General features: G+C 35.8%; 1 protein-coding gene across 3 annotated transcripts in view; it reads right to left on the reverse strand.

The window, feature by feature from the left end:
* The window catches only part of LOC129243708 (BMP-binding endothelial regulator protein), a 161,312-nt gene that overhangs the window by 41,139 nt on the left and 93,061 nt on the right, over window positions 1-27,112 (reverse strand). For all 3 annotated transcript variants that reach the window (XM_054880928.1, XM_054880926.1, XM_054880927.1), the window contains one exon: window positions 6,070-6,709. In XM_054880928.1, the coding sequence (XP_054736903.1) occupies window positions 6,070-6,574 (505 nt within the window). In that variant the 5' untranslated portion in view covers window positions 6,575-6,709. The remainder of the gene's footprint in view (window positions 1-6,069; window positions 6,710-27,112) is intronic.

The raw sequence follows: 27,112 nt of genomic DNA on the forward strand, positions 1-27,112 counted from the left end.
TGACAGCAAAAAGCGAATATAGGCAAGAAACACCAAAAAATTATTCGTTTTTAATTTATTCGAATTGATTCTAATTATTGAAGTATATGGCGCTTATATGAGAGATTAAAAACCCCTCATAACACTCATACTTACACAAGAATTGTGCAGGAATGAAAGTTGAAGCTGAATATAGCCGCGAAGCGAGTTAAGTTTGACTTATAAAGTAATCAAGGGGCAGTGGTGACGCTCATGGAAACGAGCTGGTTGATGTGTTTGCTAACTTTGGAGTATCACATACATAGGACCAACGTTAATTGTATATTCAATAAGAAGACAGTTGACTTGAGGTCAGCGAAGGCTATTAAATGGATAGATGCAACTGCAGAATATCTAAGTGAAATTTCTTATCCTTCATAAGTGAAATTCATAAGAAATTCTTCATCAAATAAGACAGGTGGGATCTACAGCTCCTAATAAGACAGCATCTAAACACGAGACGCGTTGCATAGCACAAGCACATGACCACCATAGGTATCAATAACAGCCCAATATGTATACTTTCGCATGGAAGAAAAATATCATACCGAGAATTTTATATTAACTGAATGTGTTGATCGGCGTTTGCATATGTATATTGAGTTGGGAGGAAACTGGAAACTAGGTCTCTCATAAATCTCGGCCTAATCTAAACTTCCATTAGTACATTAGTTGGCAGTATCAAGCACTGCCTATGTGCTTTCCCTCTAATGAGACCTGTCGCAGCTTCAGCCGCTCTTGCGGGAGCGTGACATCGCTCTTTGAAATCTTCCTTCTTTAGATATTTAGCAGACTCAAAATCCGCAGCCAGCCATAATATTTCAGCGTTTGTTAGAAAGGCGAAATAATTTCATTACATTACGAATTAGAGAAGAACTTGAGACCAAAACTAGTGGTATTACAATGAGCCTTGAGACTTAAGTGAGTCCCTCTACACTATCATGGAGAGAGCAACCACTTTAACCTAACCACATCTTAGGTAGAGCTGGACTAAAGGCGGTCGGATATGTCAAAAATAGGCAAGTTATAAATATTATCTAATCCAAAACAGATTTTTCCCCAATTTTATTAGTGAATCAAGTGAGTTTAAAGAGAATCTTCCCCATTTTTTCCATCCTTTTATCCCCTCTTCAAATGCAATTTATTTTTTTTATTTTTTTATAACTCAAGAAAGAAATCTATAACTTCAACTCAGATTTAAAATGTGTGTGGTAAATCAGTGAGTACTCGTATACAGTTTCTTAGCCTACGTGGTAAGTTGGTGTTACTTATTAAATTAGAGGCTCGAGGATTCAGATGAAAAGCAAGCCGGTTATTATATTTATGATTATCTAATTTTGCTAATTTCATCGAATACAGTTAGTACTTTTAAATCTTGGTATATTGTTTCGTTACAGACATACCATGGTGCTTTTGTACATATGCGTAGTACTTTGAGTTGAAACCTTTGAATTATTTCCATGTTTGCTTTATGAGCTCCGTACTGGCTTAAGTACAGATTTGTAAATAGATCAACATTTTGTTTTCCATTGATAATAGAAATGTTCGTTTAAGTAGCCAGTAAACTGAGGGAAGTTTTAAACACAGTTGCTTACTCTTTATGTTGAAGCCATTTTAGCCTTCCATCGAGCTGAGTACCCAGGCATTTTTTCTGATCAGCTTCAGGTATTTGGCAGTGATTTAAAGTGACTGGAGCACACGAGTACTTGCGAAGTGGGAAAGTTATCTGTACTGATTTGGTTTGGTTGGGTTTTATACGCCTCTTCTTCAACCAGGTACTGGCTTGGTCGAGGTTGTGCTGTAGTCGAAATGAAGCAGTGGAGACACGATCATTTTTGGCCATTACAACGTATCATCCGCATATGTAGTGTGTCCTTTTGGTCAAGGGTAAATCCGCAGTAAATCAAGTGTATAGGGCCGCCCCAGAACACTACTTTGAGGCACGCCTACTTCAATTTCGTGAAGACTAGTAACTTCATTGTTAATTTTCACAAGAAAGTGTCTAATCTCTGGGTATGATTTAAGCACCTTGTAGTAGAAGCGAGGCAGTATTCTCTTTTTTCTAGCGCTACTCTAGGGAAGTTATAGAGAGAATTGACCTGTGGACGTTGTCCATTAAATCCAAACTGGTGTGTGAGGATTAGTTTCTCAGGTTTAAACCTTTTTAAGTACGGAATGAGCTACAATGGCGAGCTTTTTTCGGGCTAGGCCATTCCTGCATTCATTCATCAATCAGACATCCATTGAACGCAGGCTTGTATAAAAATATATTAAATCTATGTGATGTTGATGGGCTGTTACTGTCTGTAACCGAGAGTGAGCAACACAATCCCGAGCAATATCAACTCTCTAACGATCTCAACAGCTTACGATTTCACGCCCTTACCTAATGAGAGCTTTGCATAAAGAATTCGCCTATAAGATTCACTTCGTACAGCGATCAACTACTTTGTCATCGCTGCATAGCTTGGGCAGTAAACAAGCTCAAAAAATATAGCCACATCTGGGAATCGGAAAACAAATAGAGTTTAAGGAGAAGTCAATACATCCGCCAAGAGTGATAGATTGGGGTGGACTTTGCAGTGGTGTCTTCCCATATTTGCCCTTTCTAACTAAAACGATACTGGAAACACCATTTTTGTTAAGCTTTTTTGGTGAAGAATTGGTGTCATGCAAGCAACGTTTAACCATTCAGGCCCCAAGATGATTGCACTCCTCTCTGTTCGTGAGATAAAGCTAAAAACAATCGACTCTTTTTTGGATTGTCAGATTAGGACATAGGGAAGCGAGCAGATGCAGCCAGTTGAGACGATACAGTCCTCACAGTCGGTTCTAAATACGTTACCGGAGCGACCCGGATTTATATTCCTCAAGCATGTATGGGGAATATTTATGCTGTTACAACAACAACTCGTCGATAAAATCATAAGGTACTACAAAAAATATGAGTTTCGTTCAAATTCGTTTAGCCACTAAATGCATATGTATGTATGTATTCGTATGTAGATCGGTTCAATTATAGGCCAGTATTTGAATTTGTGTCAGCAGCAATACCTTGAAATGCCTATGTAACTCGATATATTTTGACTAATCCACAAAAATCTCCCATTTGTCATCTACTGTTTATTTTTGGATTTTTCTTTTTTTAGCGTCACGTCCACGATGCCGTAGTGCCACGGCTTTTGGTTACACGTGCCATTGATTGATCGATTATGGTACTCATCGCCACTTAAAACCCGCTCAAAATCGATAATAGTTGGCGGTGCATTGGGAAAAATACCTTTAGCTGTCATGCAAGGCACGCGCACAAAAACACTTACATACATACATACACTGGCATACGGTTTTTACCACATTCCATTAAATTAATTGTTTGTTTTTGAAAATGTGATTGTAAAATATTTTACGGCAGCTAATCTGAATTTGTTTGAATTTATTCGAGCGTTTCATAAATTTTGAAGCCAACTGGCGCGCTTATTTGTCTGTCGGTGGCTTCTCGCTTGACTTCGAGTTGTGGAAAAACATTTTTTTTAACTTGGACATAAATTTTACTTTTTGTGATTGAAAACTGCATAATTAAATGAGCAACTTTACTACAAAACTTTGAATATAAAAGTAGTAGTTTTGTATAAATGCAAATATGTACTTTATGGTTTTGTAATGCACCAGCCACACTTTGTCTTTAGTGTATGGCTTTTTACGAGGGGTTTGAGTTGTTGCTTTTTCATCTCTTTTCTGAGTTAGATAAATAATCGAGCACTTAAATGCTAATTATATACATATAGCGAAATAATTACGAGGTTGTTCAATAAGTATTGCGGTTCGATAAGAATAACACAATTTTATGGTTTTAAACACTGTTTAATATTCAGTGTAGTTTCCCTGAACACTTATTCCAAAAAGATTCCAATCTATGAATTCCATTCCTGAAGTGAGAATCCGGAAGGGCTGCAAAATACGAAATCAATACCACCCGAAGTACCACCAAAATGTTAGGCGTAAATCACCAGAAGTCAGCAATCAGCATTCACTCAACTCTTTAACCAGTTAATAAACCCCAAAGCGTTAGATGACTGCTACTCAGTTTTTACTGACGGTGTCAATCAGCATTCGCTGTTGGAAAAAACATCGGATAATATTACAATCGGGGGACATGAAATCGTCTCAAAAGCCACATATTGAGTATGCAGTAGAGGAAACTGAAAAAGTAGCCATGGCGCTATCTCAGCTCAAGGTGAACTTGGGAGGATCCAGACAACAACGTAGGCTGCTGCACGCAAGCGCCTCTTTCTTCTGTACTGTGCATCTGTGTGGTCTGATGCGCTGGATAAAACCTCATAACTACGCGAAATGAGCTCCTTGCACCGGCTTTGTGGTATAAGAATAAGTACCTTGTTCCGCACAACATCAGAAGAAACAGCGTTTGTAATATTTGGGCTTTGTCTAATTGATATTTTGACGAGAGTGATGACTGAATGCTCAAAAAGTAAGGTGAGTCCTTAAGCATTGAAGGAGAGTTCTTGTCGGAAATGGCAGAGTCTGTGGAGCAATTCACCAAACGGACGTTGGACCTATCCTTTGAGTATTTCTTTACGAAATTGACAGAAGACATGGGAATGTGGATTTCCAACTTTGCCAAATATTGACAGAACATGGTTGATTCAAATTTTAACTTAAAATTTTTTAACCAGAGTAGTAAGAAAACGTCTAGGTATTCAGTTTTATAGCCCATTCAATTTTAGTATAATAAAGTGTAAGTTTGAGGTCGATCGAAAATCGCGTTGATTTTCGAAAATTTTTCTATTCCTTTCCTTTATATGAAAGAAAATTCTTAACATCCTATACAAAAACAAATTTAATTTTCATATCTATTTTTTTCGAGCAATCGCAAAAAATTAAATTATATAAATTTTTTTAATATCGTAGTGTGAAAAGTGGCTGCATATAGTTTTATTTTTATGTCTAAGTCAAACTAAAACTTTGATAAAATTAAAAAAAGGCATTTTCAGCATTTAGCGCCATCTTGCAATAATTTGGTTAGGTTAGGGTTACGTAATAATTTGGTTCTTTAAATACAACATTTCTTTACAAAGTAAATTTTGCGTTTCAAAAAAAGTCACAATTAAAAAAATATAGCATTCGTGGTACTTAAGGAAGTCTTAAAATCCATGTGAACTTAGTATTATTTAAAGAAAGTTTGTTTTTCAATTTGAGTGGCTCGAAATGGGCTGTAGAGTTGGCTAATGGCCAACAATTCGATCTAGAGGAATTACTTTCATATAATTATATGCAGAATCCGAATCTACTATGAACGATGTCGAAAAAAATAGTTCTATACAAATTAACCCACCCTAATGTAAATATATTTAGTTGCCATACACATCTTTTTTTTTTTTGGCTTTGGCCGAACTTCTCCTCTAATTTGTGATGTGCGTCTCGCTGTTATTCCACAATACAAATGGAAGAGTCTACATCTATCGAATAGACGCTTTTTCAAGGCAAAGGTGCGCATGGAGCTCTACTCTAAGCTGTCGAGGAGCGATCGTAGTTACAAAAACTTTTTCCATTCCTTGTTGTACCCTGCACACAGTGAGCACCGATCAGGGAACCAACCCAACCATAGTCACGCACAAGCCCACTCCGCAGTGGTGGCCACATAAAAATTCATTTTCTGTGAGAAAAACTTACTACGTGCGCCTATCTGCGATTTAATCAACATGTTTTCGCGTTTGTTTGTCAACAACAACACCGCGCGACAAGCGGATTGCAGCTATGCAAGAGCAGACAGCCAACAGCCAATAGCCAGCGGTGCACTTATCGCTTGAGCCACTCGTAAATCAATGCGCAGCGCATGTCGGTGTTTTGATTTTACGAGTACCAGTTTATTTTCCATTTATTTATTTATTTTTAAATTTATTTTCATTTCCATGTATTTGCAATTTTTAGCGCAAAAAGAGATGTGAAATGGGAAAAGAGAGACTTGAGAAATCAAAACCAAACGGAATTTTGTACCCATTAAGAACAATAACAACAACAACAAGCGGAACTCACCAGACAAATTGTCCGCCACTGCCCCCTGCACCAGGCAAATGGCAACGATGAGCACTGTTGTCAGTAGCCATGAGCTGAACTTTGGCCGTTGTCCTGGCCATGGTCGCAGATGTCGTTTACCACGTTGCTCACATAGTTGTTGTTTCTCTAGTTGGTTTTGCTTTTGCTGTTGCAGTTGCAGTTGCGAGGGACATAGTCGCTGCCGTTGATGTTGTCGTTGCCAGTGTCTGGAGCAGAGCTCCTCACTTGCGCAACAACAGTCAAACTTCTTGCCATCATCTGCAACAACTGAAGCAGCAGCAGCACCAACAGCATCATTGTATGCAACAACTGTCATTGCGCGCACGAATTCGTTGTCCATTGTCAACAGTGTTGGTGTTGTTGTTGCTGTTGTGGTTTGTGCTGCTGTTGTTGTTTTATTTACATGCTGTCGTTGGTTTGGTTGCCGTCGTTGCGGCTTTTGCCAGCTTCGCCCTTTCGTGTTCATTGCAAGGGTTTTTCTCATCGGATGGCTTTGCACTGTTTTCTATTCCTTTTTGTATTTTACCAGAATTATACGATTTATAGCGAAACTTTGGAGCGTCTTTTCATTTCAGTGGGTTGAATTTTGGTTGTTGCTGTTTTATAACCTCATTACGGCCTGAAATAAAGAAAAAATGTTATATATTACCTAAGCTTATAAAGTTTGTAGAAAAAATGGTTTGTGTTAAATGATTCACATTTTTTATATTGAAATATTTTTTTACAGTATTCCAAAGTTTTAGTAGGAAAAAATATTATAATTTTTAAAATTTAAATTTTATGCAAATATTTAAATAGATCTGTGATTAAGAGCAATGAAATCAAGGAAAACAAAACTTGTTTTCTTCTCATTTTTCGTAGCAGAAGGTTAGAATGTGTCGCTATTCAAAACATCTTGAAGTGATTAATTTTTCTTTCACAGTACAGAATTGCAGATTTTGGTAATTGCAATCAATTCAAGATAAAAATTTGCCAAGTTTTAGCCTTAAGAAATGTATCCCTGTAGTGTGAGAATTAATTTTTGATAAATCGAAAACAATTTATATTTTTATTTTTATTTCTAAAACATAATCGAAAAAACGAACAAATATTATTAAAAGTCCAAAAAATGCTGTTTACTATTCTATAGCTTTTTTTACAATTAGCAATTTTTGTAAAATCAATGCAAATTTTGTAAAAAAAAATGTTGGACATACATACAAAATTGCCACTCTATTTTACATAACACAAACTATTAAAAAAAAGTTTTTTTTTTTAAATAAGTTATTTCTAAATCAGAAAATTATTTTAAAAAATTTGTTCTCACGCCCCCTCTAGATCCTAATGAGCCTTACAGCCCTGCCATTAGAGGTTCTCGGCATATAAGAGACTTTTTAAGCCTCTTCTTCTCCTGCCGGATTATAGTTGTCTTTTACGATAGGCATGCCTTACCCCGGGCGTATTCTTTTCCCCTACCCGCTGGGGCAAGAACAATGCAGGTACCATGCCATGCGCTGCTCAACTCCAGATTGCAGTTCCGCATCATCACATCGCTTCTTTCTCACCAGCTATAGCTACGTAGAGCTAAGTCTTCTCAAGGTTACAGTCTTATAACTTCACTGTTGACATCAAACTACACCCTCAAGCTTCCGTGTACTCAACATGTCTACATCACTGTTTTGGTAGCACTAGCATAATGAATAATCAAACAATTTTACTCTTAGCATCGCATCGTGAAATATTCCATTCAAAATTCGCTGGCCGACGCGGACTTGTACAAATCGCAGCAGATCGATATGCTTTTCGGTGCAAATTTTTTCTATGAGCTTTTGTGTGTTGGGTAAATCAAACTCACGCCTGGTCCGCCGTTATTTCAGAAGACCATATTAGAGTGATTGGCCGTAGGTGGCGACTCTTACCCGCGTCGGCGGTAGCAACGAACCAATGAAAGTGTTGTTTGGTATTATATTTGGCAATTACCAAAAAACAAAACCATCTTAATTTGTGTGAGCAAATAGTTCCCATATCCTTTTTAAGGAATTCATATGCAGTATCTCTAAGACCCTAACCACGTGCTTGGGTACGAGGTGTGACTACTAATAACTTTTCTAATGCTGTAAAATATTTTATTTTAATTTCAAACATATTCACTTAGTACAACATCTGCTGGAAGTTCTCTTCTATTAGCTTCATCAGCGTTCCATTTTCTCTTTCATAGCTTCAACGTACTCGCGCAAAGATCGTGAATAAGGTAAATATTGTAACAGTGGGAGAATGTACTTTGGTAAAAGCTTGATTGATTTGCTCTATTGTTTCACTTAACCTTAATAAACAGCTCTTATGCGAGCGAAGGCTTTAACTGTACTGGTATGATACACAAATAGAAGCAAGAGATTATGCAGTCCAAGGAGAAGTTTGGCGCATGATAACTACTTCTATGGAAGCGTCAGTCTCCTTACTTAATAGATAAATCTCATAGAAAAATTTTGGTTTCAGAATAATAATTTCTGATAATTTATGCGACTCTAACTACGACATTTTACTAAAAATATGAGAGGCGTATAAGCACAAAAAATAGTTCGTTTTGCTTCTTGCTCTACGCAGTTCCTTTCAGATGAAATACGTTTTAAACATACATATATCTTTATATACATATCTTTAAAAAAATTTATTTATTTTCCTCTTCAAAAAAAAAAAAACAACAAAACAAAACTACTCATTGTGTGCCAAGTATGAGCAATTTTGTGTGTGATTAATTACACAAAATCTCTTGTTTCTAAGACCCTTCTGCACAATTGCTCCACGTTTCTGAACATGTAAATTGGCACTGTATCGAACTTTCACCGCAGTACTCTTAGGCAGATAATAGGGTAATAAATGAATTGATATTTCCTCACTATGAACTTGGATGCCGACTTATTGATTATTCACTTGATTCTAATCATTGCTGTAACTCTGACTTGGATTCTGGTGCAAAATAACGTAACCCTATTTTATCTATTCACAGCGTGTGTCTGGCCAGATCGATGGTGGGATGTATATTTTTCTAGGAAACTGAGAAGATTCTACATTTTTCAAGATAAAGTGAGTAATCACCTTTCGATGAATCTGTGGCTAACTCAGTGAGTTGCTCTTTAACCAAATCTCAACAGCTTTGCCTCGTTAGAATGAGTGAGGGAATTATAATTTGCTTCAAAAGAATTGCGAAGGGCAACTTAAGTACCTGCGTAGTGTTTAGCAATTATTTGTCAGGCAAGGAGAGCCACTTAAAAGGCTGATGATTCTCAAGTAAATAAATATTTACCATCCACATTGACTGAACAACAAATTTAGCCAAGATCGCACATCCAACTTAACACTCAAGTGAGCAATTGAGAGGACAGATAAGTCAAGCATCCCCTGCGGTCAAGAAAATAGAATTTCAAATGGAGGGAATGGGATGATTTGCCGCAGGAAATACAAATTTTTCTTTAAGTGAATGCGTGCAGAATCAAATTTTCTCATAATATTTCAAATTTTTTCTCCGTAAAAACTTAAGATTGATCAGTGGAATTTCGTGCGTCGCGTGCGTTCAAGTGCGTGTGCGGCAATGACTGGGATTTGTGATGATGATCACATTGATTGACGTATATTGACCAAGAGGCTAATTGACTTTCAATGGTTCAATTCAAAAATGACAGAAGATTTGACAACGTGCAAATGAGGGTTAGTAAAATTGTTGCTTATTTCGCCTATTTGTAGACACTTTTTATTCACACGAACACTCTAATTTTATCGTACACAACCACTCGACATATTTTTAGAATGCGAAGGTTAAATGTTAAAAATAGACAAATATGTAGGGAATTAAGTGTGTGTAAACGCAATAATTGAAAAAACTATTAACTGGCAGTGAGTTTGGCATTATTGAATACATTAATTGAATTATATTAAAAAAAATACTATACATTACTATACTATTTTTTACTATTACTATACAAGAAAAATAAAATAAAATTATAAAACTATATGAAATAAAATAAAATGAAAAAAATAACATTAAATAATATTAAAAAAATAATTATTTCATTTAAAATTCGTCTAAAAATTAAAAAAAATATAATAAATAAAAAAAGAGGTTGTCTGTAAAGTCGGTTTACTGTCGATAGTTTAACGTGACAACGTCATAAGAAAATACTGATGGAATGGTTGCATTTTTCAAAAGAAAAATTTTAATTTTATTTGTTTGATAGATACTTTGTATGGATATAGAGAAGGAGGTAAATGGAATCGCAATGGAATTGAACAAGTTACATTTACACAAACGTGAAAAATTACGAAACATTTATCAAATTCATGAAAGATATGTTCATCGATTGGCCTTTTTCAAGACACATTACATTTCATTTCCTAATATACTTTTCCTATCATCGTCCTTTGGTTTTATGTTAAATTCTTCAAGTAAATCAAATTAATAATCCTCATAGAGAAATGGTTCATTACCATGCACACAGGAAGAAGGCATATGCAAATACAAATATGGGAATTTATAAACATATGCGCATATACACACATATATATGCTCATTCAAGTAGGAGAGAGCCAGATGTCGACCGTTGCCGAACGCGGGGGCCGATTGTGCCCCTTTTTCGTTCGTTCCGCACTCTCGCTTGCAGTTCAAGCAAGGTAACGCCGAATTTTTTGGTGCGTGCAACCGGCTACATCGCATTATAAGACGTTATCACGTCAATAAAACATTAACTAACTATATGAAATAAAATAAAATTATATGATGTAAAATTTCAAAAATAAGTTTAAATAAAAAACCAATAAAAAAATTTAAATATATGAAAATTAAATTCAATTAAATGAAATAAATAATTACCTATCACAACAAAATAAAATAAAGTAACACAAAATTCATCAAAGCAATAAAAAATTTAAACATAATTAAACAAAATACAATTTAAAAAATAAACTTAAATGAAATAAAGTCTAAAAAATAAAAATATTTAATATAATAAAATTATATTCAATAAAATAATAAAAAACTTAAATTTTAAAATAAAATAAAACAAAATTCTCTGAAATGATATAAAATTTAGTTAAATAAAGAAAACAAAAATTAAATATAAAAATGAATTTATACGAAATAAAGTCTAAAAAATATATAAATAAAATAAAATAAAATAGAACAAAATACAATAAAATTAAATTAAATAAAGTAAAATAAAATAAACTGAAAAAATTAAATTAAAAAAGCAAAATTAAACTAAAAAAACTACTTTATATGAAATATTGTCTAAAAATAAGCAATAAAAAATTGTGTTAAATTAAATATAAAAAACTTAATTACACATTAAAATAAAAAAACAGCTAAAAAGAGGGTAATAATACTAAAATAATATATATATATTAACACCCTTTCGGGTGTTTAGCCGAGCTCCTCCTCGTATTTGTGGTGTGCGCCTTGATGTTGTTCCACAAATGGAGGGACCTACAGTTTTAAGCCGACTCCGAACGGCAGATATTTTTTATGAGGAGCTTTTTCATGGCAGAAATACACTCAGAGGTTTGCCATTGCCTGCCGATTGGCGACCGCTATTAGAAACAAACTTACTCTTCATTTTGTTTTTTTTTCACTTAAATAGAAGTTATTAACCCTACAAGAAAACTTAAATAAAATAGTATTAAATAAAAACTGAAAAATTCAGAAACATATATAATAAAATTAAAATAATAATAAAATAAAACACGATAAATCAAAATTAAATGAAATGATTTGAAATAAAAAAAAAATTTAAAATAAAATTTAAATTACATTAAATTAAATAAAGAAATACTATAGTTAAATCAAATAAAGTAATATAAAATAAAACGAAATGAATGAAATTAAAAATAATATATAAATAATAAATTTAAATGAAAAAACATTTAAGATCTAAAATTAAAAAATTAATTTAAATAAAAAACATTTTAGATCTAAAAGAAGACAATTTAATAATATAAAATTAGAATTTAAACAAATTGAACGTAAAAAAACTTTTTATTGCATGATAATATACAATTTTATTCAAATGAGATAAAACCATAGAGCAGAAGATAATATAAATTACATAAACTAAAAACTAAAATATTAAAGGTTAAATATAAATAAATAAAACAAAGTAAAATTAAATGGAGGAAAATAAGAAAACAAAAACGATGAAAAACAAAAATAAAATAAAGTTTATTTAAATTAATTAAATTGAGAAATAATATAGTATACTCCAGTTAAATAAAATAAAATAATATAAAATGAAATATTAATTTAGTTACTTGGGAATCATCAGCCTTTTAAGTGGCTCTCCTTGCCTGACAAATAATTGCTAAACACTACGCAGGTATATACTTAAGTTGCCCTTCGCAATTCTTTTGAAGCAAATTATAATTCCCTCACTCATTCTAACGAGGCAAGGCTGTTGAGATTTGGTTAAAGAGCAACTCACTGAGTTAGCCACAGATCCATCGAAAGGTGATTACTCACTTTATCTTGTTTTTTGTTAAATGAAAAATTTAGAATCTTCCCAGCTTGCAGGAAAAATTTACATCCCTGTGAATAGATAAAACATGTTTACGTTATTTTGCACCAGAATCCAAGTCAGAGTTAGAGCAATGATTAAAATCAGTGAGGAGATATCAATTCATTTATTACCCTATTATCTGCCTAAGAGTACTGCAGTGAATGATCAATACTGTGCCAATTTACTTGTTCAGAAACGTGGAGCAATTGTGCAGAAGAGACTTGTGAAATAAGTGAGAGTTGTCTAAATTTGATCGAATTGTAAGGCAAGTCCTAGAAACAAGAGATTTTATATAATTAATCACACACAGAATTGCTCATATTTGGCACAAAATGAGTTGAATTTTTACCGAAGATTTTAAAGCGACAATGAAATGAAAACGTTCAGCAGTGTATGAAGAGGAAAATAAATAACATATTTTTTTTTAATATAGTATAGTATACTCCAGTTAAATAAAATAATATAAAATGAAATAAAATAAAAAAAATTAATTCAAATTAAACCAAATAAAAAACAAAATAAATCAATTAAGGTGATTCTGTGAAGTGTAGTTCCTAATCGTCAGGCATACAAAGATGCTGTATAGATATTTTCTTATTTTTATTAATTTGTGAAATAAATTCAATTAGTTTACTAAAGGTTCAAGGGCAATTTTTACGCAATGATAGCAGCAGGCTAGCGTTTTAGTGTTGTACATTACTGAGCTCGTAGAATCGACTTGTCCGGTTACTTTTTTATCTGATGAACACAATGAGAAAAACTTAATCTTCTGTCGGGTTGGAAATTAGTGCAACATTTATTATTTTCTAGTCATCGTGGAACCGTGCGTCAAAATTCATGGCTAAACGAGTTATTGCTTTAGCTTAGCCACTATCCGAAATTATCAAGAATTGCTCGGGAGAGTTTAACTACCATTACCAAATATGTCCAACTTTGGTGTAAGATTTGCACGAACAGAAGCATTTCGTCTGCAAATCCAGGTTTCGACGGAAAATAGTTCAAAGTAAAGAGATATTTTATGCTATTAAAATCTGATATGAAGACACAGTGTCTATCAAAGATTGCCCTTTAATTCTGCAAAATTCAGTATCTTTCACAAACTCCTCCCAATCGTGCCCAGGCCCCACACATTTTAGTGTCTAACGCATCAGATTCGAAGTTTAGCCAATTCATAGAATTTTTTTCTTACTTTTTGGTAAAAATTTATTAATAAAACCGATTGCGTTGTGATAAACGGACGGTATAAATCTACAAAGCAAGTAAATGAAGGAGCCATAACGAATTCACGCCATTCGCCCCTGCGCCGTTAAAGGTTAACTGAATACTCACATTACCCGATTACTTTGCAGCCACAATACAAAAGTACTCATATATATGCATTTGTATATTTGTGCGCTTCTGCGCTTGATTGCAGGGCAATCGAAATAAATTAGTTTTGTTGCCGAGATTTAACACCAATGTTGCTTATCAATTGAATTGCACTTTCCGGGTTAAACTATCAAATCACTTACAGCCATAATTGTTGTGATTAATTTCAATTTTCTCGCAAAGTATTCGCATCAAACCAAAGTGATTAGGCTAGACACGAATACGAAATTTGAATAGAGCAATAGAAAATTGTTGTTACGCATTAGAGCTCTACCCCTTCCCGCTGTTCGAAGCTGCAAATGGGAACGCAGCAAAGATTAGGAGCGAAATTTATGTAATTTATAGTGCAATTGTCTAGGAAGTTTGTCTGGGCGGCTCATTAGCAAACTGCGGCAGTTGAGCTCGATGGCAGCTGAGAAAGTTGATAACTGGCAAGGTATGCAACTAAATGCTACTAGTAGGTACATATTTGGACAGCTGGGTGGGTGTGCACAAGTGGTCGGGGAGTTTAAAAAAAAACAGACGGAAAGGCAGGCAGACATACAGACAGCTAGACAGATGCAGCAGCTACTTTTTATGATTTAATTCAGCAACCAATTTGTGATCGGCTGCGTGTGGGTGAGTAATTTGCATAAAGTCTAACTGTAATTGGATACTCGTCATGAATCTTACCAACGTGCGTTGGATACCTGCTTACCATTAGTAGCAGCCAGCGGTATTTGCATGCACTTTCTGCCGACCAGTTAGTAAACTAAATTGAGATACCTGTGCGCTTGCGTGTGTGTGTGCATATGTGTGTGCCAGTGGCTGTACTCGTAACGAGTATAGATGGCGGCTGCTCCATCCATACGCTTTTTTACCTGTTGGCTGAACTGCTGCCATCAGTTACAGTTCGCACTGAAATGGACATTGACTTTTGCGTTTTAGCTACGCTCTTTGCCTGCGCGCTACTTATTTAGCATAGTGTTTATGCGAAGTATTAAAAAAATAAATAATAATAAAAAACAATAATAATAAAAAATGTACAAGACAAAAACTATTGAGTTATTTGTTCAAAACGCGTTTTTTCGCTTACAACTTTTGAACAGAGTGGAGTAGAAGGACTAGATTTGGTAGAAATGCGAGTGTTTGGTTGGCTGGTATAGAATTACAAAACTGGCGCCAGTCAAAAAACATTAACATTTTATAGTTGAAAAGTGTAAAATGGCTTTTAGAAACAAAAAAACAAAAACGACAAAAATATATAAAACTTAAACAAACACGAAAATATATAAGAGTGGGGGCATAAAAAATAAACTTAACATAAATAATGGACAACAGAAATGACGGAAATCATAAAAACATATAGAATTTATTACTGAACGCCATAAGCACAAAGAAAAACATTAAGATATTAAATACCCTCTCTAGCAGAAAAGTATAGCCGACTTCATAGTGGATGTAGGTAGAGGTTAGGGGGTCACTTGGACAGGTAAAAGGGCATCGTACATTATGGTGTAATTTAAACTCAAGAGGGGAAGGGGAACAGGAAGCAGTAAAGATATTCGAACGATCAGTAATAGGAATTGTGGGTGGAGAAGAAAAAAATCTATGTATACACAAGGTGGCGCAAAATTAATTACTCTACAGGAATATTTCTATGTTTTTACAAATAATTTTTATTTTTTTATCTTTTGCACATAGCGGGTAGCAAACCTTGGCACTACCAAATAGTAATCACGCATTCTACTAAGGCGGACACTAATACGCAAATATGACAGCAACTCGAACGCAGTTAGAAAATTCAAAAATGTTGCTAAAATGTCAGACTCTTAGCCGCGCAAAAGTAGACCGGCTGAATAGTCGAAGCTCAGATGAACGCAGGTCATTATGCTCTAAAAAACTGCTGCAGAAGGAAATCCATCTGTCACATCGCAGTATCCTTGGAAACTTCGTCGATCGCCTCCGATCCGCCCATGGTCAGAAGAACTTTGCAGTCTCACAAGTCAGTAGTCATACCCAGTGTGCGCTGAACTAAGTCGAAGTCCATCTATAGCATTCTAGAGCAGGCCACAGATAGACAAAAGATCCGGCATACTGACGAATAGCACGACCGAACTTCGACTCAACTGCCCCTTCAGTGAAGTGCGCATTCAGTGAAGTAAGCATAATGACGAAACTAACTGTATATATATGAGTCCATGCGATTATTTTGAAATGCAGGTGCATTGGTGTTTGTGCAGCATCTATCAGAGCTATTTGGGGTATTCTACTTTCAAAATATTCAATTTAGGTTGATATTTCCGATATTGCGTTTTACGCATCCCGAACGTTTGCAAGTAATTAAAAAATATTATGATCGATCAAGATAATTTATAAGTTTCATGAAACTATTATAAAACTAATCTCGTTATATGGGGTCCGCGCTGGGTGAAATTATTTGGAGAAGGTTACATTGGCTACGTAGCTGGAGAAAAACTTTCAATAATTTTCTAATGGGACTGTTCGATATAAGCCGAAGTCGGTACCTAGTGAATTCTTTTCCATTCACTTACCCTTAAAAGAGAATCGGGACTCGAATAGTTGGAAGTTTCCCTACTTTTTAAAATTTAGTATAACGATTCTTTAAGTAAAATAATGTATTTTGTAGCAAAATAATGTGGTTGGGGTAGTCGGAGTTCGTCGGATGAGGATTATTAATTTAAAGTGTACCCGCATAATGCGGAGAAAGAAGTTGGACGCAAAAATACTTTGAATGGCGTAATTGGATTAATGAGAGTAATTTGTTTGTTGTTTTTGTCAAACGCGTTTGTGACATTTATTAAATTTCCGGAATTTTTATTTTTTTGATATTTTGATGGTCGGTATGTTTGGTTTCGAGCTTATAATTTTCGGCTTATTGTCCCAGACCCGTTTGTGAAGTATTCTGCTGCAAAGTCTTCATTAACAGCACACTAGTTAAGCCTTTTTCTGAGATAGACGCTACTAGAGAAGTTCAGCTGAAGAAACTGCTAAGAAATGCGATGCAATTTGAAGAGGTCAATCTGTTTGTGGTGGCTACAGATTTATTACAACAGCCAAGTAGTTTGATGAAATTGTATCATCGATATTAGTTGGGAAATACCTTCTGAAATTCATGTCTTCCCTTACCGTTGCATCGGAATACTTTGTTATCAGACGGAAATGGGTTAAAGGCTACAGTGGCTGGCATTACGGAACATATCATTTCTGATGAAATGGTTAGGCATGGTACCCTAGAAAGCGTTTCTTGGAGTAATGCGGATGTACTTTGTGCATTTATTTCGCGATCGAAAAATGTACGGAGGCTGCCGTAGCCGAATGGGTTGATGGGCGAATACCATTCGGAAGTGCGTGGGTTTGAATCTCCGTGCATGAAACATCAGAATGAAGAAAACGTTTTTTCTAATAGCGGTCGCCCTCCTCATAAGAAACCATTTGTCGCATGAAGTCGGCTTAAAAGAGAAAGTTTGTGGAACAACATCAAAAGGCATGTCACAAATAGGAGGAGAAGCTCGGTCAAACATCAAAAAGGGTGTAAGCGCCAAATATATATGTATATATTAAGTGAAAACTAATTTAGAATAATAAATTTTTGAAAAAAATAATAATAAAAATATTTACCACGTGTTCTATATTTTTGTTTAATAATTACACTGGAAAGACTCTCTCAGAAAAATTTGCGCACCACTTTCTTAATGGAAATTCATTCAGTAAGATTAATGGGTATTTTTGGATTAAAAAAATTCGTGTAAGACAAAGGAACACATACACAATCGTTTTACTTTAAAATCACTATACATTAAAAAATTATTTTCTTAAACTCTCGTCACTTGTGGGTGCCACTGGTAACGGGATAGTTAAGGGGACAGATACTTGTAAAATTTCGAAAAAAAAATGTTTTTTCATAAAATGTTAATACAATTTCGAAGCGAAAATAGTAGGAAAATTCGCCTCAAAATTCATTTTTTTAAACACTTTATTACACAATTCTTTTCCATTTTTTTTTAATTCATATAATAGAAATTATGACATTAATAAACAAAAAAATTTTTGGTTTTTTGTATTCAGGTGACTGACGCCGATGCTACAATGCCCGCCGATTGAGAAGCGCCGCTGCGACCTTCCTGGAAGAATTGAGTGTACATGCGCCATTTTATATAATTAAAATATAAAAAATTTTTATATTATTTTAATGATAAATAAAGTGTATGCGAATGTTGAAAAAAATATATTGACTTCTCCATTTTAAATAATTTTAATGAAAATCAGGGGAAGTATGGCCTTTTACAGGTATCTGTCCCCTTAAGATGGATCATATTTGCCACAAAATTCCATGCGAATGGCCAACCTCTTCTCATGAAATGAATTAAAGAAATCCTCGTTTTTTTACCGAAAATTCAGGCAGTTAGTTACACATATTATACATACACACATATACGTAGCTGCGCAGATCAACGTCCAATAAAAGCATTTAGGCCAACTAAATAAGTAGTTAACCAGTCCGTCACTGCCATTCCGCCGCTGCAATGCTCCAACATCAACATCATACCAGTAGCTTGGCAGCGACTATTTCTTGACTATTCATAAAGAATTAAACGGGTATTGCAATTTCCGCGAGGTGTCGCAGTCGTAAAACTCAACAAAAACGCTAATGAACATTAGCACCATTAGATGTGACGAACAACTATAGGTAACTAACTCAGTCAGTCAGGCAGTTGGTCACACTATCGCTCAACTGTCTAAGTGCCTATTTCTGCTTGAAAATCAGGTAAATGTCATTCAGGCTACTCAAGCAAGTCAAACAATTCGTAGTGCATGCGCCGAGCGTGAGATTAAGTGTCCGTCAATTCGAATGGGCGACCGTAGCTGGTTGAGCACTTGAATGCGTCACCTTTATTTACGCTATCCTTAGCCCCTGTCACCTTCATAGTTGTTAATAGTTTCAAGCGCATGCGCATTTTTATGATGATTACTATTTAACCCAAAAACACAAAACAAAAGAAAAAAAAAATGCATAAAAATGCTGATCACAAATCAGCAAATTAGAAATAAGTTTTTGATTTATTTCACTGATTCAGGTTAAGACACAGAACGTTGATGGCTCTTAAGCTGCAAGTACTACGCGAGTACAATACCACTCGTAGCTCCACGCAGTGAATTCGATTATTGACAACATAAATATTGCCTTCATCGCTTTAACGATGACTAATGAGCATTGACGGGTGATGCTTGTGGTGCAATTGTATATGTGTATGTATGTATGCAAGTAGCGCATTTGTGTATTTATGGGACACCGTAAATATGTCTATATATGCTTCTAGATTTATGCCTTTTGTTATGTATTGTTTTTCAATTTTATGCAAAAAATAAATATGGCTTAATTGATCCTCGTTTACTTAGGTAAATTAAGATTTATGGCCATGCAATCTGTTGTCATTTGCGAGCTACGGGTATCATTCACAACTGGGTTAATATGTGAACTGAACTAATCTAATAGACTTTTAAGTATATTTGTATGGGTGCAAACATGCAAATATGTATAGTTATATTTTGAATTATGGGCAATGAAACTGAATTGCCAAGTTATTAATTAGCGTAAATTACTGTACCTGTTAGCAATTGAGATGTCAGGTGACGAATCAAAATGGAGGCAAGCATTTGTAAGTAGAAAATGAATATTCATACATTCATTAGAATTAGAGAAAGAAAACAAATACGAGGGTGTTCCTTAAGTTATGAGCTAGGCAAGCAAAAATAAATATTTATAGTCTAGGAAGTTCAACATATTTTTGGGTTCGTTTGAACCAATTTTTCCCCATTCGAGTGAGGTAATTTCAAAATATATGACTTGAATGCATTATTGCTTCCCCAGGCATAGATGATAAGATGCGAAACTCTTTTTCTTCTCTCTTTTTCTCGTGAAAACGCTGTCAAAATGTGCAGTTTTGTAGCCTTAGCCAGTGATGTCTCACCGGAATGAGTATTTGTGGATTACGAACGCTGACTGATTTGCGGTTGAGTTAACCGTTTTATGCTGCTCACGAAGCTCGTCAGATTTTTAATATCAAGGCCTGCTATATCAGCAGGCGTAGCAAAGAAGTGAGAACCAGCATACCTAATATTGGCCCATGTGAGCCACACCATGCATACCATGCGGATAGGGACCTGTGAAGATACCCACGAAATTCGAGAGTTGTGATTTTATCAACTTCCGAAGATCCTTCGAACGCCTCCGATCCCCACGTGACCAGAAGGATTTTGCGATCTTACAAGTTTGTGTACCTACCCAGCGCTCGCTGAGTTTGCGCGAGCCCCATCTTTTCTGGAGCAGACCACAGATGGTCAAGGGAAGCTAAATATTCTCCTTTCGCGGAGAAATTACCTAACAAGTCCTTTGTCTGTCCAGCTTATCCGCCTCGCAGTTTCCCCCAATGTCGCTTTGACCAGGAAGCCCAATGAGCCTTATGTCGAAGAAGTCGGCTGCAATCGAAAGGAATTCCCTCACCAGTTTCCATTGCACCATTACTGAGCTGAAGGTCTTAATTGCTGCTTGGTTATCGGAATACATATTTACTTTTTTGACAGTTAATACGCAAGTGAATAGCCAATCAGCTGCTTCTTTGATTGCAGGTACCTCTGCTTGGAACACACTGCAGTGGTTCGCTAACCTGAACTCGAGTCTGATGGAAAGCTCCTCGCAGAATACTCCTACGCCAACCTTTCCTTTCAATTTCGAGCCATCCATGAATAGGCTCATCAGGCTCTGTCTCCAAGTGTAGCCTCCCGTCGACTTAGACTAAGCGAGGGTGTACATTAATCCCTCGATAGCGGGATGAACCCAAAGTATCTAAGGATACTTGAGCGTCCATAAGTGAGGTCGAGTCTGCAGCCCGAACCTGTCAGTCTGATTGCGATATGTGCAGCGGCAGTTTTGCCTGCGATATCTAAAAATAAAATAAATAATTGGCGCGTGCACTTCTGTTAGGTGTTTGGCCGAGCTCCTCATCCTATTTGTGGTGTGCGTCTTGATGTTGTTCCACAAATGGAGGGACCTACAGTTTCAAGCCGACTCCGAACGGCAGATATTTTTATGAGGAGCTTTTTCATGACAGAAATTCACTCGGAGGTTTGCCATTGCCTGCCGAGGGGCGACCGCTATTAGAAAAATGTTTTTATTTATTTTGCTTTATCGGAGATTCGAACCAACAATCTTCTTTGAATTCCGAATGGTAATCACGCACCAACTCATTCGGCTACGGCGGCCGATGCGATATCTATAGGCCCCATATTTAACATTGCGTTAAGCGCTAGAGTAGGAGTAGTTCGAAGCGTCCCTCTAATTCCAATGAGTGCAGTCTCTTGAACTATCTCCAGCTTCTTCACCTATTTAGTCGTCTCTAGTGAGTTGGTAGTGTAGAGCCAAATACAACTTTATGCGAGAGGCGCGAAAACAACAACCCAGAGCTGTGTACTATGGGAAAGTCTTGTCGAGTCCCTATGCCCTCGAGCGGAGTGAACAAGGAAACAAAACAAAAAAAATACTTTAGAACCTCACTTTGGACTAAAAGCTAACCAAAAACTATAGCTAACCAACAACAGCGCTTTGAAAGAAAATATTTGCTGTCATCTCGTTACTTGTCTCGCAATAAAATTATGCGCTGCATATTTTAATCACACCTCGCAAATATGTGTGTATGTGTGTCTGTTGCTATGTGTGCATGCGCATACCATGCATGCAGATAGTGTGTTCGTGTATTTGGCCATAGCCTATGCCTGCCCCCATTACATTTTGACAACAAATCATTCAAATAATTTTCTTACATTATTTATTAAGGCGAACCACTTAAAATTCTCTAAGTAGTCAGTCTATCACGCCCAAAGACGCTGAAAAGCGAAAATTACAACAATGATTTATTTAGACTTCTTTTTTTTTTGTTTGTAGTGTTTTTGCATTACATATGCAACTACTCGTGCCGTGCACTCACATCTGTATATATACTATATGTGGATATCTACGTATAAGTATTTGATTTAGTGCGCTGCCGAGCAAAGGTCGGAATTCCCCCCAGCAGACACCACAGACTATTTGACAACACATACATAACTAACTATAAACATACATGCATGCATATGTGTGAACACATCCCGTGGTTTGACCAGCTGATTGACTGGCTGATTGTCTGACTGCCAGCCGGGGGAGGTGCGCTGGTTGGCAAGTTGCGCAGATCATGCTATAGCTCTATAGCTCTATAGCTAAATAATAGTACGAATATCTGCGCGTATGAGTATTTCTGTGTGTACTTGAGTATCTACGTACTTACATAGTTGGCTAGTTGTGAACATTTTTTTTTTTTTATTTTGCCTGCGAGCGCACTAAATAAATATCTGATCTATTGCATACTTGCAACACTAAAATAAATATATGGTAAAATATATTATATATATAATATATGTACGTACAGAGGCGCTCACAATAATAATATTGTAAGCTTTTAAACCATGTAATTATTTTTATTTAATTTTTGTTTAATTTTTGTTTTTTATAAAAATATAGTTCATTTAATTTGCATTGATTTTTGATATTTTTTGTTTTTTGCTGGCGTTCTAGTGCAATTTCTCCATATATAAAAATTTCGAGCATTCGTTTTATGGACGAAAACGCTAACACCATCAACAAAAAAAAAAAAAAAAAAATGCGAATTTTAGGTCACTTTAAACTGGCATAAACCAAAATTGGATGGATTTTAAAACTGTATACCAAGAATTTTTGTAAAAATTTGATTAAAGAATTTCAAATTTTTACGATAATTTATAGAACTTTTTAAACTTATGTACAAACTTTGAAACTTTGAGTTATATAGTATTCGTTGTTTTGATTTTCCTTTTTATAAAAACAGCAGAAAACAAAAAATAAAACTTTTCACAATGTCGCATTCTTGCTGTTGTGAGCTCCTCTGATACACTGGCGGATTGCTTTAGGGTGACTGTGAGCGGAATATAGTATTTTTTACAAATTGCTTTTATATAATTCAAAAAAAGTTATTTCTCAAAATCCAGAATATATCTTCTTTTTTTTTGTTTTTTTGAAAAACTACTTTTGAAATTTAAATATTTTTCAGCAAATTTTTATAATAGTTCTATTGCCATCAGCAATTACTATCTAAGTCGAAAATCTTGTTTTCGCGAGGGAGAATCAAATTTATTTCTATGAACTACTTAAACACATTTTAGAGAAGCATGGATCTCACGTAAGTATATAATTTTGTTAGTAGAATACGAACCCTAGCCCCATCAAAAGTAATCACGCACAACCCCATTCGGCTAAAGCGGCCACTGTGGGCATCAACCACCATCTGTGACCATTTGGAGGAGACATAAAACTGTGGACCCCTTCATTTGTGGGTAATCATACAGATACATACCGTAAATTAGAGAAGGAGCTCGTCCAAACACCCAACAAAACATGTACGCGCCAATATAAATAGTAGATTACGATGTGCTTTTTGAAGTAGTCTGCCGCAACCAAGCATAGCTAATGTGCAAATCTCTCTACTTCCTCCTCACCTCGATGACTATAACAAAAGCCGATGGAGAGGAAGTCAATCAAATTTCGATGTATATCCCTCAAGCAGTGCTCTCTTATTACACCGTCAAGATAGATACGCAACATAAGTATTTTGTCATCGTCCTTTAGCTAGATTTCTCTGGTCACTTAACAAGTGAATTTCGGTGTAATTAATTTTTCCTTTCAGTGAAAGACGCTCTTACTTTACACAACTTATAAGAATATAATAGGATGCCAGCAATCTGGGCATAATTTGCCTAAATTTGGCATCCTCCATTGTTAGCTATTCGCAATTCTCTGCAGTGTCGTTGTTCACAGAGATGCACCTGTTTCCAGAAACCCACATGTTTGAATGGAGAGTCTACTTAACCTCGGCATTCGATCTTCGAAAAGGATTGTAAAGATTAAATAGTAGTTTTGCTGTTGGAATAAATTACATTGAATTGCACCGATGAAGGAGATTTTTGAAGCCAAGACGGTCACTATAGCTTCGAAGTCGATGTGGAAGTAACTGCGGTGTGCACGTGGACATGGGGTTAGACTTAGTTCCTTAAAGTAAAAAAAAAACGTAGTTGTATTCTCCAAAGCTGAGTTACATTCAGCCATAGCCAGTCTGAATGTTTTCATAGAAGTTCACTGGAAGAAGTTTTAGAGAAGGTCTTCCAGGGATTAGCGTGGAATCTGCTCTTTTACACTTCAAATAGTTTGCTATTAAGACCACTGGTAATCTTTGAGGCATACAATTGCTCTATCCATCCAGTATACAATGTGTACATAACGTGTGATAGGCGATGATAGCTTTCCTGGATCAATGCTCAATGTTTCGGTTTCTGTTGAACATTGACAATACGACTTAACTTCGGTGAAGAGTATGGGGTTCATCTCGCTTAGCGAGAGAGAATAACCTTCCAGCATCGATCCATGATGTTTTGATTTGGTTCGGTCGTAAATGATCATAAAATACTTGAGCTGATTTGATAATGTTACTCGTTGGAGAAGAACATCATTTTTGATTTTGCGATTTCTGTCTAGAATTACTGCAAGGATACTTGCCTTGCACAGTGCAATTTCCACTCCATTCAAAGAAGTTGGAGAGAAAGTAATTTGTATTTCTTCATTCGGTATAAATAACTTCAATTTAAATTTCTCTACACTTATAAAGTGAAATCCTAAAATATAATGTATGTACGTATATGCTCGCTAATAGGATAAGATGGGATAAATGGCTGCACACGCGAGGGACCTCCACTTGCACAAAGAATCAAAATTCGTCCGTTGTGAAATCATACAGGAGGGTTTTGGGGGAAAACAGAAGGAAAAAAACTAAACAGGTGGAAAAAGAAAGAAGGGGCTTTGGATTAGAGGATGGCGACCAACAGTGGCTAATTACTTTTGTATTAACCATTTCAAGGTACTGATGAAATTCAGCAAATTTCTGATATTTAAATCCGCAATAGCCGCAGGCTTAGAACCCCCATGTCAAAATCGTTGCCAGACGAGAAGAGGTCAGCTGGGAAGAAGGTACTGATATGATTCCACCTCATCCTCCAGACAGCTTTTGCAGAAAGTACTTGAAGCAATCGCATATCTCCCAGCATGGACACCTAACGGACAATCTGCGCTAAGGATACCTACAAAGTTCGAAATCTGCGGCTTTGTTAGCCTTAGATTATGTTCGCTAATAACTTTGCACAGAATGACTCAATTTACACAGGGTTTTTTTTTGTATTTCAAAGCTCATCTCTCCGGAAAGGTTTTAGTTTACATGAATTGCTTAAAACTACAAAAGAGGCGTGTCTATAAACCAAAATGTGTTGGAAAAATCAAAACGAATTTTGAACTTGCAACAAACTAAAAAGGGCTTAACCGAATGTTGTACTGTTTTTTTTTTCTAAAAAATGCTAAAATGTCTACTAAAACACTACATTTATCAAATTTATCAACTATTTGCAGCTTTTTGGAGCTTTTTAATTTCTCAGTACATCTTGCCAGCATGAGCGGGGTAGCTCGAGCCGTCGTATGCCTTGATCCCCTTCATAGATACCGCCCTGCTGTATGTATGCATATATGGATGTACGTTTGTAAATTTTCATTATGTGCAACAATTTGCTATGCAGTGCGAAGATTGATTGAGTGCCGAATGATTTCATTTTCACGTTCACGACTATTTGGGTCAATGTGATTTGGCAGTTGTTTGCTCAGTTATGTGCATACATACATTGGCTAATTTTCTATTTTGTGAATCCTACAAGTACACCTACAACTTAGTACCACTTTGCAAATAAACTTTGCATGCCAGCCCACCTATACCATTCAAAACTAAATAAATACTAAGGTGTCTATCATTTTGTGAACTTTGTTCGAAAACTGGCAGTCGAAAGAATAACAATTTACTCATCATAGCAAAAACGTTCGTTCATCCATCCATCTGTCCACCCATTTAGCCGCCCAACAGCATCTGTGTTGCACTTTGACAACAACAGCAATACGCTTAATTAACAGCTGCCTCACTATTTGTGTTATTGGCACAACTCATTTGCTCATTTGCTCATTTGCTGACTTGCTCATTTGTCGATCTGTCCACCCAAGCAACCAGACACTAGCCAGCAGCCAGCAGCCACCAACCAACCACCCATTCATGCAACCAAGCAACTAATCAAACGTTCATTAAGTTGTTGAGCGCTGCTAAGTGTAAATGAGTATGTCATTTTAAGGAATTTTCCAATGTCTATCTGTATGTGCCTGCATTTGAGTAGTTGAATGAATATTTTCAAATTTGATTAAAGATGCAATTCCGTTACAAAAGAAAAATAATATCCGCAGACGTTTAATCTATGAATCGTCCAGACGGCGTTGTGGAATTCCATGATCAAATCTCGATTTTCTAAAAAATAAAAATTACTTGGGAAATAGTTGTTGCTATAATATAATTTTTAGGCAAATGAAAACGCAATTTTCATGAGTTATGCTGAAACAAGATAGTGCGTGTATGTTGAATCGGTAATGTAGGCGATGAAGGCGGTCTTCCGTGTTATTTGATTTTTTAGGTAAATTTATTAGTAGCTCAAAGGAAAGATATTTATTGCTACTAATCACAATACCTGAACCAAAATCAGTTTCCTCAGAAAGCTTTGGCGATGTAGTCATCTGTCCAAAAGGTTGAGACATCTCGGCCAACTGCAGCTAGAAGAATACGCACATGCGCTCAATCCAATTCAGCTCTATCTTGAGTTTAAAAAGGGAACTGCGTCTAGATGAGGTACTGTGAAGAGTAGAGGGCACCAAAGACCATGAGGTTGTCGAGCAAACCTGTAAGTAATCTAATCTAATCCAAGCATCGATCGGAGCTGGGTTGAGCTGAGCGCATGTGCGCTTCTTTACGACATCAAGATATTCATTCTTCTCTTCCCACTATGGCATGGAAGCAATATGGAGTGGTGAGGGTAAGTTTCAGGGTATGCAAGAGTCGTTGGGACATATCCCGGCCGATAGCTCCTGCAGATAGCTGCGCAGTCTGCAGTGACTGGTGAGAATCCCAGCAATGTATGCCAAGAGTAGAAACTTATCT

This window comes from Anastrepha obliqua, chromosome 4 (genome assembly GCF_027943255.1).
Source record: "Anastrepha obliqua isolate idAnaObli1 chromosome 4, idAnaObli1_1.0, whole genome shotgun sequence".
NCBI classification, from domain to species: Eukaryota; Metazoa; Arthropoda; class Insecta; order Diptera; family Tephritidae; genus Anastrepha; species Anastrepha obliqua.